The sequence below is a fragment of the Rosa chinensis genome, chromosome 1, assembly GCF_002994745.2.
Source record: "Rosa chinensis cultivar Old Blush chromosome 1, RchiOBHm-V2, whole genome shotgun sequence".
NCBI lineage: Eukaryota > Viridiplantae > Streptophyta > Magnoliopsida > Rosales > Rosaceae > Rosa > Rosa chinensis.
In genome coordinates, this window is record NC_037088.1 from 23904914 (window position 1) to 23924428 (window position 19515).

The 19515-nt window shown below is 38.4% G+C and overlaps 1 protein-coding gene across 1 annotated transcript; it reads right to left on the reverse strand.

Annotated features, from left to right (window-relative positions):
- Positions 1-255: 255 nt before the first annotated feature.
- Positions 256-14941, reverse strand: LOC112203885 (probable sodium/metabolite cotransporter BASS4, chloroplastic). The gene is made up of 11 exons (XM_040508643.1): positions 14923-14941; positions 14774-14841; positions 14111-14189; positions 12251-12309; positions 12069-12137; positions 11762-11887; positions 11064-11085; positions 10001-10059; positions 2088-2218; positions 1176-1306; positions 256-953 (listed from the first exon to the last, which is right to left on the reverse strand). The coding sequence occupies exons 1-11, from the start codon at positions 14924-14926 to the stop codon at positions 898-900; spliced, it is 804 nt and encodes a 267-aa protein (XP_040364577.1). The 5' UTR covers positions 14927-14941; the 3' UTR covers positions 256-897.
- Between the last annotated feature and the right edge of the window lie 4574 nt (positions 14942-19515).

Consider the following 19515-nt stretch of genomic DNA (forward strand, 5'->3'; position numbering starts at 1 on the left):
GAAAGGGAAAAGAAGAAAAATACTGCGGGGCAAATTAAATTGCACCAACTCTTCTAGAAGATTATTACAGCTCTCATTCAACAATCAAGACGGCGTGGTTGGCTGACCTCATATGAATACTGGTAGTTGGAGTCGGTGACTGCAAGAATATACCTTAATCATATGAATACTAGTTGAAATGTTGGTCTATTGGTCTTAAATGTGTCGAAACGTGACACAAGAAAATGACGAGGTTGGGTTGGCAGAAAGGTTTCATGGTTGCTTCATTTGATGATTCTTGTAAACTTTTCTCTTGTTAAAAAGGTACTAGATGCCGAGCATTCTCATACTTTGGAGAAGCACACCGATTTTGATCTAGTAGTTCAATTGAGTCAATTAGTGGCAGTTCAAATCTCAATTTCAAGAGAGAAATATAAGGGAAAAAAGGGTTAATGTTTCAAACATTTCCCAAACTATATTCCCAACACTCCCCATAGATGACTGCTGATTGGATATAGCACAAAGGCTTTGATGGATACAATAATATGCAACAAGATCTCCTTTTTGACATTCAAAACACAAGATCTCCTTTTTTATGGATACAATATATGCAACAAAACATGAATACAACATATCAAACTGAACTATTCTAACAACTAAAAAAGCTAATTATGTACTTGCAACCCTAATGCGCAATCGTGAGCCACATTCCCAATATTCATGATACCTTGGCATTGTTGGTTAATTGGGAGATCTTTGCGAAGCCAGTAATTTACAAGAATAGAGTCCAGAATAATCCGTAACAATAATTTTGTCAGTTAGACAGTAAGAAATAAGAAAACAAGACACAGATGAATGGATGTAAGAAATACCTGATTTAAATGTGCTGCAACGCAAGGAAGAACAAGTAAACCAGATTCACCAAGTGCACCCCCTAGTTGGTCCACCACAGCCACCATTACAGGCAGTGTTTTCTGTCAAAACCATGCCAATGCGTTATACCCAAGTAATTTATCTAAGAAAAGCCCTACAAGATTTTTAAAGAATGGGGAGTTCAAGAGTTGGAGGGCAAATGCAGTTCATAACCGGTGAAAGATAGTAAAAATTTGAAAAATGAAAGAAAAGTACAGAGCCTTTTGGCTGATGGGTTTGTCTATATATGGAAAAATTACAAGCTCGAAAGCACACTCGCTCACCTGGCTTGCAACAAGGAGAACAGCATTTGCATTTTCCTTCTTGGAAAAAAAGGGATTCACTACCACCAGACAGAGCTGAGAGGCTCTTAACGGCAACAGCATTAAAGGCTAACAAGATGAGATGCAGTAGTCTGCAATACAAGATGACAATGTAAATAGAAGCTAATTAATTTGAGCCCATCAAGTTACGAAAACAGATACTGTGATTTGCAATCCAAATACAACATTTCTTTTGTTTTTCTGACCAAAATTAAAGTGTGGACATTTAGAGCACCCTAAGCTAACAAATTTCAAACAAATCTAATCTACTCATGTTGAGTGCACTTACGGATTCACAATGATATTGGACCTGAGTGCAATCACAACTCAGAAGATCACATAGTAATAGTAGGATTTAATATCAGTTCTACCCTCAAAAGAATTGTCACTGCCCAAGAAGTTCACTGGGCATGTCTGCTGTAGGAGGGAAATTATTATTGATCGAAAGGACTGAAATCTTAACTTCAATATTTGAACGTGTCGAAGTGTTAATAGAATCTATGAAGGTTTTATTGCCAACCATGTGATTCAAGGAGAACCGAAAATGGATAGAATATGTTAACCTTCCAGTGTATAGACTACTTAATGTTTAAGTATCTTCGAAGCTTGTGAAGGGAAGTCTACCTTAAACATAAGCATCAAAATAACTAAGAATTGCTAGAAGTAAATTTTAAGTCCTGCAATTGAATGCATAGTGATTGTTAATTCTAAAGCTGATCAATACTTTTTCAAAAAAAAAAAAAAAAAAGGCTGATCAATGCAAATAAACTAAATGAGTGATGGAAAATAAGTTAATATTTCTACCCATTATATTAAAGCATGAAAATAGTGATACCAATAAAATAAGAAAAACACTTAGAGTGAATATCGTACACTCCCATTCCAACGGCCCCAAGAAAAACTGCAGGATTAACCATCAGCAGCACTGACCTTGACCTGGTAACTTGCATCCATGGCACCAGAATAACGATCATAATAAAGTTTAGAACATATGTTCTTCCAAACTGGAAAAAAAAAATTCAAATTAAAATAATAATAATAATAAATATAAATAAAAACCCAACAACAAGAATTGCCTAAACGAACCATTAACACCATATACATCCCAAGAATTTTAAAATTTAAATTGTGCAAAGATCTGTACACTAAGTATTTAAACTAATGTTCAAGCAAGTCTTCAACATCTTTGGTTTGAAGATGTGGGAACACTGACAACTGAATTTAAATTTCTTTCAACTAGGATGTATCATAGTATCATCACAACGTAGTAACCAATTCCTAAACATTGGAAAGGACTAGTACCAAATCATCAATAGATAAGCAGACTGAATACGATACAGACCTATTGTTGTTCCAAATTAACAAAAGCATTCAGATAAAATGCTACACGGGTAATCCTAAATCGGCAGAAAACAGAATGTTGGAGGACCCCAGTTGAGATCTTCACATCCTCAAAATTTGTTTTGCTATTTCTTCCTTCAACAATATAGACAAAGGAGTGGTGAACCAACACTCACAGCACCACTCCAAGCACATAGGAAAATTTTCACTTATCTAGACATAAACCACATGATCCTCCTCTTTGCCCACAGCTTATCTCATTTGAAATCAAATCTCACAGCCATTTCCTAAGAAAAGCTTGATGAAGCTTCAATTTTTTTTTTCTTTTTGTTTTCTTATAAAGTTTAACACCCCCATCCTTAATAGACCTACAAACTAGATCTCAAACCAAGGAGATTAAGTTTGAAGCAGGCTTCTTTCCTTTCAGAGTAAATCCCTTTGAAATTGTTACAATGCTTAGCCAATCAGGACGAGGTAGAGATGAGAGACACGTAAATTGGTTGGAAGGATAGAATGACTTCCAACACTTGCCAGGTACCTTCAAATAAGTAGTGTCTCATCTAACCCACTAATCTCTGGGTCAAACCTTTCCATAACTAAGGTCCATAAAGACTTCACACTTGACGGAGTACCAACAGGCAAGTGCAAATTCAAATTGAGGAGATTGCAAAGGTAGATCTTCAGCTACAGATGTGGCTTGGAGGAACTAATCAACATATAACAGAAATACTTTATAAATTTTTAACTCCACGTCTCTTCAATTTGTTCCCTCTAACTGCATTTCCTCTCAGCATTGCTATTTATTCATCTACTGGTATCCAACATTTCTTAGATTTTGATTAGGTTCTATCAAGTATGTACCTGACACTAAAAACTTTACACATGGTGCAGCTTTGCTGGCTGGTCATAAGACATAGGACGCCCTGTGTGAAAATTAAAAGTGGGGCCTCTTTTATCTGAAATGAAAAAGATAAAATTGTTGAAGGAATATCGATTTAGTGTGCCTTATCAAACTAGGAGTAGCAATAGGAGAGAAGGTTCTAGATTTCCCAATCCTACACGGATTGGTATTCCTTGTAACATTAGAACTAGTACTTTGTAATCCCTATATATAGGGCTCCTATTCTCAATAATATGACACACAATTCTCTCATCAATCTCTCTCAATACACATATCCTTAAACACGTTATCAGCACGACTCTAACCACAAAACAGAAAACCAAAACTCATTCACAAAGCAGCCCCTAGCCCGAGCTAGCCGAGCCTTCGCTGCAGCCCGCGCGCCCGTGCGCTTGCAACCTTGCACAGCAGCCCCTGCTGCCCCCCTTCCTGCAGCCCTTCGTTCCAGCCTGCTGCCATCGAAGCATCACTGCTGCGCAAACAAGCCAACGCACACCCACTGCATCTTTTTCCCGTTCCTGTGCACATCCGTCTTATTGAAAGCCTCGAAACGTCTAGTTCGGAAGCTCAGATAGAAAAACTTTATTCACCAAAGTTGTTCGTCTCTGTCTCTTCCATCTAACCTCCGAATTTCAGCCTTATCGGAGTTATATTGAGATCTGTACACCAATCGAAGTACAAGCTGTTCAGAACAGAATCTGCTCCTAATTTTCAACAAGTAAGTATTCAAAAGAGTAAGTTTTGAAGTTCCTATAATTCGAAATTTAAATATTTCTTCTTTTCTCGGGGACTTGAAAACCTCCCTTCTTCTACATCCCACCTATCTTATAACGTGGGTTCGATTCTTGAAAAGCGGAATCGTGGGGATTCACGCAATTAACGAACTAAGAGTGTTCGTAAGACTTCGGACTAAGAGCGTCCGTAAGCATCGATTTAACGATCTAAGAGAGTTCGTAAGCTACGGACTAAGAGCATTCGTGAGCATAGATTTTGACCATTTAAACATCATTGTTTCGGTCTAATCCAAATATTCTTGGAAATCGATTTCTTGGTAGCATTAAGGCTCAGAAATCTTATATTAGTTTTCGTGGAAGCATTGACTCCGAAACTAATACGTTCTTGCTTTCCTTTCAGGATGTAAGACTTGAACGAGCTCGATTTTACTCCATTGGATTCAACGGCCACGGGATATTTATTTGCCTACAATCCAAGAGCCCTGTTCTAAAGGAACCGCTCAAGACTCACAAATTGAGATAGAAAATTCCAGGGCATTTACCCTGATGAAGCGCCACATGAAGATGGCCCTCCAGTTTGAGTACATGAATGAGGATAACGCTAACAACCTTTGGGTTGCGCCTAGTGAACGTTTTAGTAACATTCACAACTTTCCGAACATAGAAGCACGATGGAATAATATCTGCTTCACTATAACTTTGAAAGAGTTATGAAATATTGTTCGGAGGCTCTCTACATCATATTATTTATGCATGCTTGTGGAAAAACACAAAATAACAAATTGATTGAGAAAACCCTAACATGACCATAGGAGTCATGACGTTGAGGGTATAGGGTTGGACACCATGGCGTCATTTTTGGCCATGATTGCACTATTCCAACACCATTGGTTCTAGGGACCATATGTATTGTGTCAATACACCTCAATCAAGAGAGCATCCTCTTCATGATATTTTATGGAGTACCTGATCAATGGTAATACATCGAGCTATAAAAGACTTTAAATCTGGCGATGAAGATAGAATGCCGCAGATTTTTATTTAGAATAGTCTTTTAATTTCCAAGAATTATGTAATGGCAATTATGCCTTAATCAATAAAATGACTTATTGGATTATCTCTTTTCTTCTAGGCGTACTCAATTAAGTATGATGTCTAAGAAAGTAATTGAGATTAGTGGTACTTAAGAGAGCTTTGCTCCACCGACATCTCTCTCTACTTCCCTGGTCATATTTAATTGGAATTACCGAACGAATTGAGTGACTACAATTTGTCTAATGTTTGATTTTTCTTTGGATTAGATTATGGTCACGAAACTTTAATGTAATCATTGGCTATTATTAATAAAGTATCGATTTATTTTATCTCATGTTATGGACATATTTTTTGAACTTTATTACTTCAAATATATAAGAGCCAATGGTTTTCATGCGGAAACGCATTGTGAGAATGGACAAGAGTTCCTTTGCATCACCTCTAATGACTACGGACGTAAAAGAGTCTTAGAGAAACTTATGTGTCGATCTAGTGGGTTGTATGCAACCACTATTCGCATAATTGAATCCAATCATGTTATGAGAGATGATTTATGGGATTCTGACACATATAGGCTTTGGCATGACCGTCTGGGACACCTAGGTCGTGATATGATGATCCGTATATTAAAGACTTCACACGAACATCCATTCTTCAGAACGAAGAGAAGTAAAAACCAAAAATTGGTTCGAGGAGATGCACCTGCGCCTCACGGCGCCAAGACTGTGCAAGACCGGCCACTTAGGGCCGGCGCCGTCTACCCCCTACGGCAACAACATGGCATTGACGCCATGGATCATTGTTTGACTCCTCCTTCTACTTCTAAAGTCAATTGTGACTTCATGGCTAAACCAAAATCCTCATTGGTTGTCTCTAAAGCCCATCATTAGTTCTGCAAAGCCTGCTCTTTAGCAAAATTAGAATCGAGACCATCCTATGCAAAGGACACTAAAGAAAATATACCATTCTTGCAAAGAATCCACGGTGATATTTGTGGACCTATTCAACCACCATGCGGACCATTTAGATATTTTATGGTGTTGGTTGATGCATCGACACGCTGGTCACATGTCATGCTATTGTCCGCAAGGAACGCTGCATTTGCTAAACTCCTAGCACAAATAATTAAGTTAAGGGCTCACCACCCTGATCATCCTATTAAGTCTATAAGGTTAGACAATGCTGGGGAGTTTACATCAAAGACTTTTGATGATTATTGCATGTCCATTGGGATAGAAGTTGAACATCCAGTTCCTCATGTTCACACCCAAAATGGTCTCGCAGAAGCCGCCATTAAACGACTACAAATGGTCGCTAGGGCATTGGTAATGCGCACCAATCTCCCTATTTCTGCTTGGGGCTATGCAATATTGCATGCAGCTGTGCTTCTTCGTCTGAGGCCCACTGCCACTCAACCCTTTTCTGCGTCCCAGATGGTGACTGGGTATGAGCCTAATGTCTCACACTTACGCATATTTGGGTGTGCAGTTTATGTGCCTATTGCGCCGCCACAGCGCACCAAAATGGGTCCTCAACGACGATTAGGCATTTATGTTGGATATGATTCTCCAACCATTGTCCGCTATTTAGAACCCTTGACAGGCGATCTCTTTACCGCAAGATTTGCGGATTGTCACTTCGATGAGACAGTCTTTCCGTCGTTAGGGGGAGATAAGAACATAAATGTTCAACAGGAACGACAGGAATTGTCGTGGTCTGTCCCCACTCTGTCTCATCTTGATCCCCGAACCGCACAGTCCGAAATTGAAGTGCGGAGAATTCTCGATCTTCAGAACGTAGCAGAATCGATGCCTGATGCGTTTTCTGATATCGCTAAAGTGACGAGATCACACATACCTGCTGCAAATGTGCCTGCAAGGATTGATGTCCCTAAAATTAGAGGACATGAAGCCACCCCAAAGGCACTTGAGCATGGCGCCAACGTCCACAGTGGTAGTGACGTTGTGGCTAGGCCCAGGAAGCGCGGGAGGCCAATAGGTTCGATGGATTCTCGCCCAAGAAAGAAAGCGAGTTTGACACAAAATAATCCATTAATCATCGATGTAAATAATCCATCTCATGAGAACATTCCGGATTATGATTATGTCCAAGAGACATCATTGGGGGACGCTCCAATGTCAAAACCAACTCCAGAGAATAGAGAGATCTCCATAAATTACACTAGTGTACATGAGATGATGGATAGAAATTCTATGGCGATTGATGATGCATTTGCATATATATCATATTGCAAAAGGAATCATAGAATATGATGATATCAAACCTCGCTCTGTCAAAGAATGTCAACGAAGAGCGGATTAGCCTAAATGGAAAGATGCGATCCAGGCTAAATTGGATTCACTAGCAAAGAGACAGGTATTTGGGCCTATAACGCAGACACCCCCAAATGTAAAACCTGTTGGCCATAAATGGGTCTTTGTTAGAAAGCGTAATGAGAAAAATGAGGTGGTTAGATATAAAGCCCGCCTCGTGGCACAAGGTTTCTCACAACGCCCTGGAATCGACTACGAGGAGACATATTCTCCCGTAATGGACGTTATAACGTTCCGCTACCTTGTCAGTTTGGTAGTTTCCGAAAAACTTGACATGCAGCTTATGGATGTGGTTACAGCATATCTCTATGGGGATCTAGATTTAGAGATATATATGAAGGTTCCAGATGGACTTCAATTACCCAAATCAAGTGGCTCTAAACCACGGAGCGCGTTTTCAATAAGATTAAAACGCTCACTATATGGATTAAAACAATCCGGATGGATGTGGTATAACCGTCTAAGTGACTACTTGATTGGGAAGGGATATATTAATAATGAAATATGCCCATGCGTGTTCATTAAAAGAACAAGTTCCGGATTTGCAATCGTAGCAGTTTATGTTGATGACATGAACCTAATTGGAACTCTAGATGAGTTAAAGGAAACTGCTCAATATTTGAAATCCAAATTTGAGATGAAAGATCTTGGGAAAACACGGTTTTGTCTCGGTTTAGAACTCGAGCACCGTAGTGATGGCATTTTGATCCATCAGTCTGCATATACTCAGAAAATCTTAAGGCGCTTTAATGAAGATAAAGCAAAGCCTGTGAGTACTCCCATGATCGGTCGTAGTCTTGAGCTAGGAAAAGATCCGTTTCATCCAAAGGATGAGGACGAAGAGCTATTAGAGGCAGAAGTGCCCTATTTAAGTGCAATAGGCGCATTATTGTACTTAGCTCAATGCACAAGACCAGACATCTCATTCGCAGTGAACTTGTTAGCTAGACATAGCTCTGCGCCTACACGTCGCCATTGGATTGGTGTAAAGACAATCTTTCGATACCTAAGAGGTACGATTGATATGGGCCTATTTTATCCCTACAGAGAGAAGGGAAATGACGGAAGAATGGGATCGGACCCCATTAGGCATGGAGCCACCGTCCACCATGACAAGGTGGCTGGCCATGTTGCCGCCAACGCCGTCATCACCACCAGGGGTGGCCGGCCTCACCCTATCCCCCTTCATCAAACGACAATGATGTCTTGATGGGTTTTGCTGATGCAGGGTACCTCTCTGACCCTCACAAAGGTCGCTCCCAAACGGGTTATGTCTTTACCCTGGGAAGCACTGCGATATCTTGGAGGTCTATGAAACAGACCCCTTGTTGCTACTTCCTCAAATCATGCAGAGATTATTGCTCTACATGAAGCCGTACGTGAATGTATATGGCTAAGGTCTATAATTAGACATATCCGAGGAAGTTGTGGTTTGAAGTCTACCACAGATGAACCTACATGCATTTATGAGGATAATGCAGCTTATATTGAACAAATGAAGTTAGGTTTCATCAAGGGCAACAACACCAAGCATATATCGCCTAAGTTCTTCTATAATCAGCAAACAACAATCACTTCTAAAGATTGAAGTGAATCAAATCCGATCAGAGGATAATGTAGCGGACTTATTCACTAAGTCGCTACCTAAATCCACCTTCAAGAAACATGTGAAGAGCATCGGATTGAGAAAGTTATCCGAACTCCCACGATTGTAGCAATCAGGGGGAGATATCAACATCAGGGGGAGTTATGATGTCTACATGTTCGATCTCGAAGAGTGAAGGACGTGTTGTGCTCTTTTTGTCCTTCGACCAGGGTTATTTTTATCCCACAGGGTTTTTGTTACCTGGCAAGGTTTTTAACGAGGCAACGGATGAAGCGTCACCACCAAGTTTGAGCGGCACAAGGGGGAGTGTTGAAGGAATATCGATTTAGTGTGCCTTATCAAACTAGGAGTAGCAATAGGAGAGAAGGTTCTAGATTTCCCAATCCTACACGGATTGGTATTCCTTGTAACATTAGAACTAGTACTTTGTAATCCCTATATATAGGGCTCCTATTCTCAATAATATGACACACAATTCTCTCATCAATCTCTCTCAATACACATATCCTTAAACAAAAATTGCATACTTTTTGGCACTAACTATCCACTTCAAGATGAAGCTGTTTTACCTTCCATTTATCTAAGATTTTATTATCTTTATTCACATAAACTAACAAGATTGTCTTCATCTAAATGAAAACAGTTCAGCCTCTATCTAACACTCCCTCAAACCACAGCATTGCACCACCAATGGGATCCAAATGCATATCAACTACACATGTCTTAGGCGTAACTAACAAATGTCATATCATAGCGAAAGAGGCCATTAGATAGTATGACAGCAATCAAAACTAATGAATAAATAGCAAAAATCTAAACCAGGGCATTGGTCTTACTAAACTGAGGAGGATTGCACTGATCTTGGAAAGTTTTTTACGGTTCTGATCGACGAAGTCTGCAACACCAGCAGTGCTCATTACAAAAGACAGACCTTATACATTAGATAAGTGTGACTAAATGGTAAGCTTTGCATTAACATTGGAATTCATATAGCTAATACAAGAAAATTAGTTTTTTCCTAAACCTGATGAAGTCTGAGATAAGATCGAGGTTCATCTAATCCAACCTGCTTCTATATCCAAACAAGGATTGTCTTAGCTAGAGCTAATACAGAATTGAGATCTATAGTACAGTCTCTTGTGCATGCCAACGTAGGGTTGAGTGCTCAATATAAAGGCTTCCGACTGATTCTTAACTTTTCCAATAGCCTGTGTACAAGTGAAACTATGCAAGATTTTCTTGTACAATAAAGTCAAGTCCTTTAGAATAAGAAGAATGTGTGAGTTGTAGGATGCACAAGATAGGTTGAGTCTTGAGATTTAGCAGAAACTTGTATGGGAAAATTGAATTCTTTTTGAAGAATACCTGTCATTTTATACTAAATTACTAACAGAGACTAAATCATAGTTTTATCATTTATTTAACACCCAGAAATCCCCAAACCAGCTTCGCTGCCAGGCCGGAATCCAGTGCCCCCTGCTGAACCCTAGTCTAGCAAATAGCTAGGTGGGTACTGTGAAGAAGTTCAAACCCCACACCACATGGAAGCAAATAATAGGCCTGACCGTATCTATTAACCCATGGTTGGTAATTAAACATATTATTTCCCATCCAAGAAGGAGGCCGAGTGTTGAATCACCATTTTAGAATATATAATTAGTTAGAATATATATTATTTACGTGTTTTAACCTATGTCTATATATTAGCAAATTATTTGTTATGAGACTGATAGTTTTTTTATCTATGGTGTCCCAGTTATAGCACTGAATAATCAGCTCTAATGTACTACATACCACTCAGGTCCCATGCTCTATATAATTACCAAAAACGGCTGCCAGTCTGCCAGAGAAGGAAAAAAAAAAAAACATGTAGAACTGAAAGAAAAGAATGGCACATACCTTCGAAAGATTCTCGAAAAATCTGTTGAAGAAAATGGACAAGTTAAATAAAATTATAAAAAGCAACGAGAAGGTAGATAATATTTCATTATTCTACAGCAGAAGACCATATGCACAACCAATGACTAACAGAAAGGGCATAATATTACTTCACATGCTACCACTATAAGACATACAAATTAAAGAGAGGTGGTTGGGAAGCATGCTAAAAACAAACATAATATAGACCAATATGCAATATATTGGAGAACTGCAGTGTATTTTTGAATATTTATTAGTCATTACTCAAAAGTACCCACTCAAAATATGATGGTATCAGAATCTTCTATCACATGACCCAACTTTCCTTGGTCCAATACCCACTGGTGGCCTGATCACAGCAGCTAATTTTCAAATTCCATGTATACTGTAATTGCTATTATTTGAATATAATGAATAATGATAAATAAACTATATGATGTGGCAGTTGAAGTGGCCTTAAACATTCGACAATGCTAGACTTACTAAATGATGTTAGACAAATGTTTAAATGCCACATCAGCTGCCTTGTCCGGTTTTAATTGTGGCACACTAAAGTGTGGTATATTCAGCATTTGTACTTTGAAAATACTGTGCTCTCTCTCTCTCTCTCTGTACTGTATTATGGGCGCACCAATATGGTAGGTAAATACAAATGAGTAACATAATGAGTTTCTTACCTTCCCTAAGATTAGGGGGATCAATAATGTGAGAAAAAGACTTTTCAACAGCTGCTTAGTTGGAACAGATAAACCAGCTCCATCAGCTATGAATTTTGATACAGAAAATGATACAGAAAATGGGACCTGAAAGAGAAATGCATCATATGACGTAAGCATAATCTTACAGAATCACAAGAAAACTAAAACTGAGGCTGCAAGACATACAGAGGCAAATGCATTTTTATTACAATAAGATTTAGATTCGAAAGAAGCATATAAATGCAAGTATAATATTGCAATGATTGACAGCAACTTTGAAACTCACAATCAAAATTCCCAACAGATTAAAGATGACAGTCATTGCGAGAGCAAGAGCAGAATTGGCCCCAGCTAGCTGCATTTGAAGTTGCAAACCTTTTGTTAAAACCCCAACCCTAGTAAAAACTGCGTATAGACTAGGAGAATTACAGAAGTCTTCAAATAAGATTGTAGACAAAGGAAGCATAACTGAGTAAGCGCCACTCCACTTGATAACGTAGTTGGCATGCAGCAAAATATTGCAAGCCCTTCATAAGAGAAATTACCATGTGAATTTTCAAGCAAACTTCAGAATGAATAGATGACTCATTATCAAGATTCTATAAACAAGACAACAGACATAAAAAATCTCGGGCCAAGCCAGAATGTTGACAGAAGTTAGAAAGAGTTGAAGCATTTAATCAAGGAACCCAGAAACCCCAAATCAAGCTGCTGAAATTTCCAATCTTTTTGTTGACTTGAAGACATGACTGAAAGAGGACCGTGAAAAAAAAAAATGCTGTACGAGTCTCTTTCCAAAAAAAATACAGATGCTAAACTTCCTACCAGACCGAGTATAGCCGATGAATTACAATATAAACTACATGCAATTTATTAGAGCCTAACTTTGTTCAATAGTCAATAACACTTTCTCAAAAAAAATAAAATAAATAAATAGTCAATAACAAATTGTGTCACAAGTCAAAATATTGGTCTGAACTCTGAAGTCTTATCATTAGACTAAAATGTCCATGCCAAGGTCGGGATATGCACCATATAAAGGTAAACTGCATATAAAGATCAGTTCCTTTTTTTCTTTTTTTGGGCTAAATAAAAACAAAATATTGGTCTACAGTATCTAATATTTTACCACTTCCTCTCCCCAATGGTCTTTAACCACACCCAGTTTCCTATCTTCTTTTCAAATTCAATTTACTTAACTTTGAGAATAGATTCATGGACCCTCAAAAGAAAAAGGTGACAATGGTCCAGAAAACCAAAAACTCCCTAAGGTTAGCCTATGTCTAGTGTTATACTAATGTCTATAGGAAGTATTCTTCTATACATAAATCTAGGAGAAGCATGCTCAAGTGACTGAAAGGGAAAAGAAAGGGATACTGCTTGGTTTCTTGCAGAAATTTGAGCTTTTAGGAAAGTAAACCAAACCATATGATGTTTGTGTGCTTTGATTTACCTTCCTGTGCGCTTCAAACTATGCATATATTGGTGACTTGAGGTAATTCATTGGACCATACATATCACTTCCGTTAATACTGACGAAAAATCAAAACAGTATACGTTTGAACCAGTCTAGTTTAACATTCTAAACTCAAGCCCTTAAACCCTTGTACGCTGTCAAATTTCAACTAACCTTCTCAAACTCCAATAAAGAAACAACTCTCAAACTTGACAGAGAGTGAATTTCTGGATAGCTGAAGAGCGTTTCTTTGATGTCTATGCATAGGCTGGTAGGCAATTTGACATAGTAGCATATGGGTAAGGTTCCCAACTGTTGAAGGGAAAATTGGAAGCCAAACAATCAATTTTGGAGAACTTTGCTCCTTCTTCACTCAATATAAATGCCTAACATAAGTACTTCACTCATTTTTTTTTTATTGCTTTCTCCAATGATCATTGTTCATTTACGTCTTAAAACTAAGTCACATACCATGGTTCAGACTCTAGCCATGAATTGCCTTCTGCATGAAGAGGATTGATTTAAACGAGAGAGATAATCCTAACATAAAAAAAATTCCTCAGAAGATACTATTTTCTGTAATAGGACTTCCCAACCTGTAAGAGACTTAGAGACCATCTTTCCAATGATCAACAAAAACCTTTAAACCTCACAACAATTCTGATAACCTGCCATTAAATATGGACTTCTCAATTTCTTTTTTAACACAAACTCTGTGCCACTAAAATTCATAATGAACTTGGATAGAGAATAGGTCCAAAACCTCATAGCATGTCATTCAGCATTTATCATATTAATTACACATTAACATTGGAATAACAGTATTGTCCTCCAACCAACTCTATATGTGAAAATAAATTCAATTGCCAAACCTCTAACAAATTCTTGAGGTTGGAGCTGCAGTTGCAATATTACCCTCGAAAAATATGGAGTAAATAATAAAATGGAGACCTGGATTATGGAGAGGATTAATAACAGTAGATCTTGCATCAGTAATGGAGATCATATCATAACATATTAGTCAACATCAATGAAATGGTCATGCAAGTAATACCAATATATTTCTGTTTAACAATGATCAAGACACTAACAATCTGGTAACAGACTAGCCGGCATCAAGTCGATAAAAAATAAACTAGCTATCAGCTACGAAATCTTGCCCCAAAGTACTTTTACCCGTTCAAGCTATGCCAAGTTTTTATATCAAGGCATAAAACTGCATCTTGTTACAAAAAATAAAAATAAAAATAAATAAATACATTCGATGATTCTGGAAATATGAAGAGAGGGAAATATATCACTTGAATACTTTATCCACAAACATAGTTATCAGTGCTAATCATATGAGGGATGCGTATTACAAAAATCAAATACCATAGTACGATGTCAAACTATAGTATGCAAGACCTTATTAACAAAAGCTATCATGAATTTCTCCACCGTTTCCCGAAATATAAAGGAACAATAATATACATATGTGTGTGAGTGAGTGTGCAACAAGCAAAAGCAAAAGACATGAGACATTGAGGTCATACTAGTCCGAAGATTCCAACAGGCCATGCGTCTGCAGCTGCAATAATTTTGCCAGTGTGCAAGGTTAACCCTGTGCTATCAAATACAAACAGTTAGCCAGTGAGGGGCGTAAACTAAAGAATTATCAAACAGACAATATAAGAACACTGACACATTCTAACCAGAGATGATAAAAATCCCGAACGTGGAAAATTTTGACAAAGAGTATGAATCAGCAAGACAACCTAGGCTTGGATACGCAAACCCTAACGTCACTCCACCAACAAGAGCTGCACATAGTAATCCACAAACATTTTGTCCATAACAAAAACACATGTAATGCAATTAAGTATGATAACAACAAATATAAAAATTTCAAACATTTCTTTATAGAATCACCTAAAGGAAGAAAATTATTCGCCACGAAATTTGACAATGGTTTAGCCCAATCCAAGCCCTTGAGCGAACCGGAATGCTTATCAGCTTTGTTTCCATTACCATCTACCTGGAAAAATCATTCCCATTTCGTCAACAACAGAAAAAGATAACCAACTTACTACAACATACACTCTGCAATAGTCACAGTGAAAATAACCTGATCGGAGTGGTGGCAGGCTCGGACGGGTGTGGAATTGGAGCGGCTAAAACGGAAATTGAAACGGAATGCGGCGTGATTAGACGGAGAACGGGAGAATCGGTGAGAGAAGGACAGGATTTTAGTGGGCGGAGACTCATGTTATTTATGCTATGTTGACAACATTTACTGATCAATAACAGGTGGCTTATACATTTGATAGAAAAACTGCTGCCCTTTTGCTTCAGAAGCTTCTTTACACTTTCCCTTCAAATTCTGATGCGGATTTGAACAGGTAATTTGCAATTAGATGCTAGGGTTGCCAGATCTTCAAGTGATTCTTCTTTCTGTGTAGTTTTTGCAATAATGTTATGGTGCTAAACCTGCTCCAATTTTATTTATTTTGTTTTTCTATTTTTCAGTTTTGTTCTTGGTGATAAGTCAATTTTAAAAGATGCTGGTATTAATTCCCCGGAGGATATCGCGACTTTGCCCCCAACAGAAATCAAGGGCCAGCAGTTCAAAGGAAATGTTAGTTGCTTTATTTGCACAAGACCTGGGAGAGGTCCAGTGGTGTTGTCAGATGAAACTCATCTTCTCAACCCTGACACTGGGCTGCCGAAGTAAGTCAGAGGATTTCTCTTTTTCTCATGCTACTTGCCAATTCAAATGGCTTTATGCGTCTGAACTAGTTTATTCGAATGATCCTTTTAGGCTAAAACCAAGATTTACCATGAGATGATCATCGTGACTCTTGAGTTCCTCTCAGTTTTACGGTTTCTGTTGCTCGTTCCATGTATTTCAATCCAATTATGGCTTTTGTACCCATTTTCTTCTTGACACAATAATGAATTATTAAAACATTAATGCACAATGATACTTTCTAAACTATTGTCTAGTTAATCTAGAACCTGTACAAATCTAGCTAGATTAATCTAGACTAATCATGGTAGCTAGTGTAGAAAGGTTCTAGAGTGATATCATGTAATCAATTAAGTCTAACATGGTCTAGCATGATCTAGCTAGACTAGTCTATCAAGGTCGGTGGTACACTGGTACTAGTGAGCAAGTCGGTTAAAAATCTCTATAAATATGTGATGCATGTATCTTGTAATCAATCAATGAACCATGCATTAATCGAAAGCTTCTCTCCTCTGTTTTCCTTTCATAAACAACCTCCTCTGTTTTAACTAAACCATCTCCTCACTAAACTCCTTCTCCCAAATTCTTGCTCCCAAAACTAAAATCCTAAACACATTGTCCTACCACACTACTCTTAAAGCTTCCGCACCAAATTACAACAGTGGTATCATAGCCACAAATTCTAACAGTGGTATCAAAGCTTGCTTTGATCAAATTTGGGGTGTTGATTTGTGTCTTCCACCATGTCTACCTCCACCTCTAACCAAACATCAATTCCTCTTCCCATCTTCAAGGCCGAAAACTATGATTTTTGGAGTATCAAGACGAGAACCTTCTTCAAGTCTCAAAATCTATGGGACATAGTAGAGAAAGGATTCTCGACCCCAAAAAATCAAATGGTGGAGCAATTGAGACAAGAAAAGAAAGAAAAACTAAGAGATTCTAGTGCTCTCTTCGCCATCCAACAAGCGGTGGACAATACAAGTTTTTCAAGAATCATGGGAGCTACTACATCAAAAGAAGCTTGGGATCTACAAAAGGAGGAGTTTCAAGGAACGGCAAAGGTACGTTCCGTTAAACTACAAACTATGAGGAGAGAGTTAGAAAATTTGAAAATGAAAGATTATGAGATCGTAAAAGATTACTATTCCTGGTTAAAGGAAATAGTAAATCAAATAAGAGCCTATGGTGAAAATATTAGTGAGACTAGAGTAGTTGAAAAAAATACTCATTAGCCTCACTGAAAAATATGACCCAATAGTAACTGCCATCGAACATTCGAAAGACATATCAAATATTTTGGTGACAGAATTGATCATAGGCTATAACGTCCCGAACCTAAATTCACCGGTTTACTAGTTGTTGGACAGTGAACGACAATTTGTTTTACCTTTACTCTTTTTCGGTAACTTTAGTGGCCCTAAATTGTTGACTTTTGTTTGGGTCAAAATTTGATAAAGTTTTCTTCATGAAAGTTGTAGAGGGCGTTAAACCGAGCGCGTACATATGTGGTACGTAAAAATCGGAGCTCGTATGCGAAAGTTATAAGCGAAATTGTGAAAGTTACTATTCATGGTAAGTAGTATAAATTTGAAAAAGTTACTGTGGCCGGTAAGTTTTCTTTTTTTTTATCTTTTCTCTCTTTCTCCCGTGTTTTTCTTCCTCTCCTCGGCTCTCTCTGCAACTCCGGCCATCTCCCTCTTCCGGCCACCTGGGAGCGAACAACCAGCATCGGTCGACTCCTCTACCCCTACCCAACCTCCCCACAGCGGTAACTCATGGCGACTTGGCCGGAAAATGACGCATTGGGTCCTTGAAGTTTCACTGTAGCAGAAGTGGTCAACGTCGATATCTTCCGTTTCTGGCCGTCTCCGGCCACCAAACCGGCGTCGAAGGTTTGGTTTTTGGCAAGGATCATTTTTCCCCTAGCCTCAAGCCACGATTTGCAGCGTGGAGGAAGAATCGAAGGTTTGAATTTCTTGACACTGTTCATATTTCGGGTATAATCTTCACCTTAATTGTTGAGGTAGTTCTAGGCATATTCTGGCTTTGTTGTAGTTGAGAGAAACGTTGGGCTAGATGAGTAGGTGGTGCTGCCTGAATTTGGTGGGCATCGGAGGTGGTGGCCACCGGCGCGTGGGCCCCACTCGCTGCCACTGTGGGTGGCGCGTGGGGGCGTGTACGGTTGGTTTTTAATTCCTGTTTTAGCCCATTAAATTGTATATATGTTGTAGAGCTTGTATGTGAAGTTTGGTGAATTTTGGAGGAGTTTGGAATTGTTTGTGAATTTCCGAAGTTTGAAGTTTTGTGATGGAATTGTGGGAAATCCGGCCGTCGGATTTCCCTCGTTTTCGTTGTGGAATATGTAAATTGAGGAATTGGTGTTGTGGAAGAGATTTGGGTGGAATTTGAGAGTAATGGAGATAGGGATTTTTGAGGTTTCGTTTAGGTTCGTATTTATTTTATCGGATTGCCGTTTACAGAAATATAATTGTGTACAGGGCAATGTCGCGAGTTACGGCTAGATGAAGGAACTCGTTTGCGTGATCGTCGGAATAGTACTGTGAGTGGACTTTTGTTTTTAAGTAAATGATGCATGCATTTATTCCTTGATTATGCTCTAATTATTTATCATTTTACATTTCGAGCATGTGATTTGATTTCGGAGATTGATTTCGTTTTATCTCATATAATTACTTTCGATAATGATTCGTTTCCGAAGTTGCTTATGATTTATAATTTTATTTGATGAATTATTTATTTCCGAGGTGATTTCCGGAATTTTACTTTTTAGTTATATTCCTATTCGTGGATTTGAGATTTTTGAAAAGATTTTCGAAATGGGATTTCGATGGAATTATTTTCTTATTTATTTATTTGATCCTTGGTTTTGGCATTGGGAATGCCTTAGCAATAATGTTGGTTTCAGAACTTTGATTATTTGAAGATTTTATGGCGTCCGGGGTGACGTCATTGGACTATGCTTATTTTCTTTTATTTACTTTTGAATTTGAGATTATCTTGGCGTGTGGGACACGTCGTTGGAAATTCATTTGCAAGAGATGGGGAAGCTTTATGTACTTTTGGATTTACTTGGTTTTCGGATTTCTTTTGCCATACTTTGGATGACTTATCATTGCTAGCATTGATTTTCCGCCTTTGTGGCGCGGTGATGGGATCACCGTAGCCCTCCGCTTTTGTGGCGCAGGTTACTGTCTCAGTGACAGTAATTCTGTAGCCCGGTATCCTATCGCTACACTTAGTTGCGTAAGGGTATATTACGGGAGTAATGGGAGTATTTTAGCCTGGGAGGCTCACTCGTATGGCTATCGTCTTCCCCTACTCATTATACTATTTTCGACTAGCGGGGCTAGTCCGATTTATTTTAGCCAGCGAGGCTGATTTTATTTCCTTGAGTATCAGAGTTTCAACCTTTTCTTTTAATCGTTTGAGACTAGCGGGGCTAGTCGGTGTTTACGAGCGGAACTCCTCTTGTTTTATTTTCGTTAATCACTGCATGCATCGGGAATTTTTTTAAGAAATAAATGT

Bases quoted from the DNA above. Each gene is read 5' to 3' on its own strand.
- LOC112203885 (XM_040508643.1), bottom strand. The intron at 11,086-11,761 runs GTAAGAAACTCA...TTTCTTCAACAG, and splicing joins TCCCCCTAATCTTAGGGAAG to ATTTTTCGAGAATCTTTCGA. The intron at 954-1,175 runs GTGAGCGAGTGT...TGGTTTTGACAG, and splicing joins TTCTCCTTGTTGCAAGCCAG to AAAACACTGCCTGTAATGGT.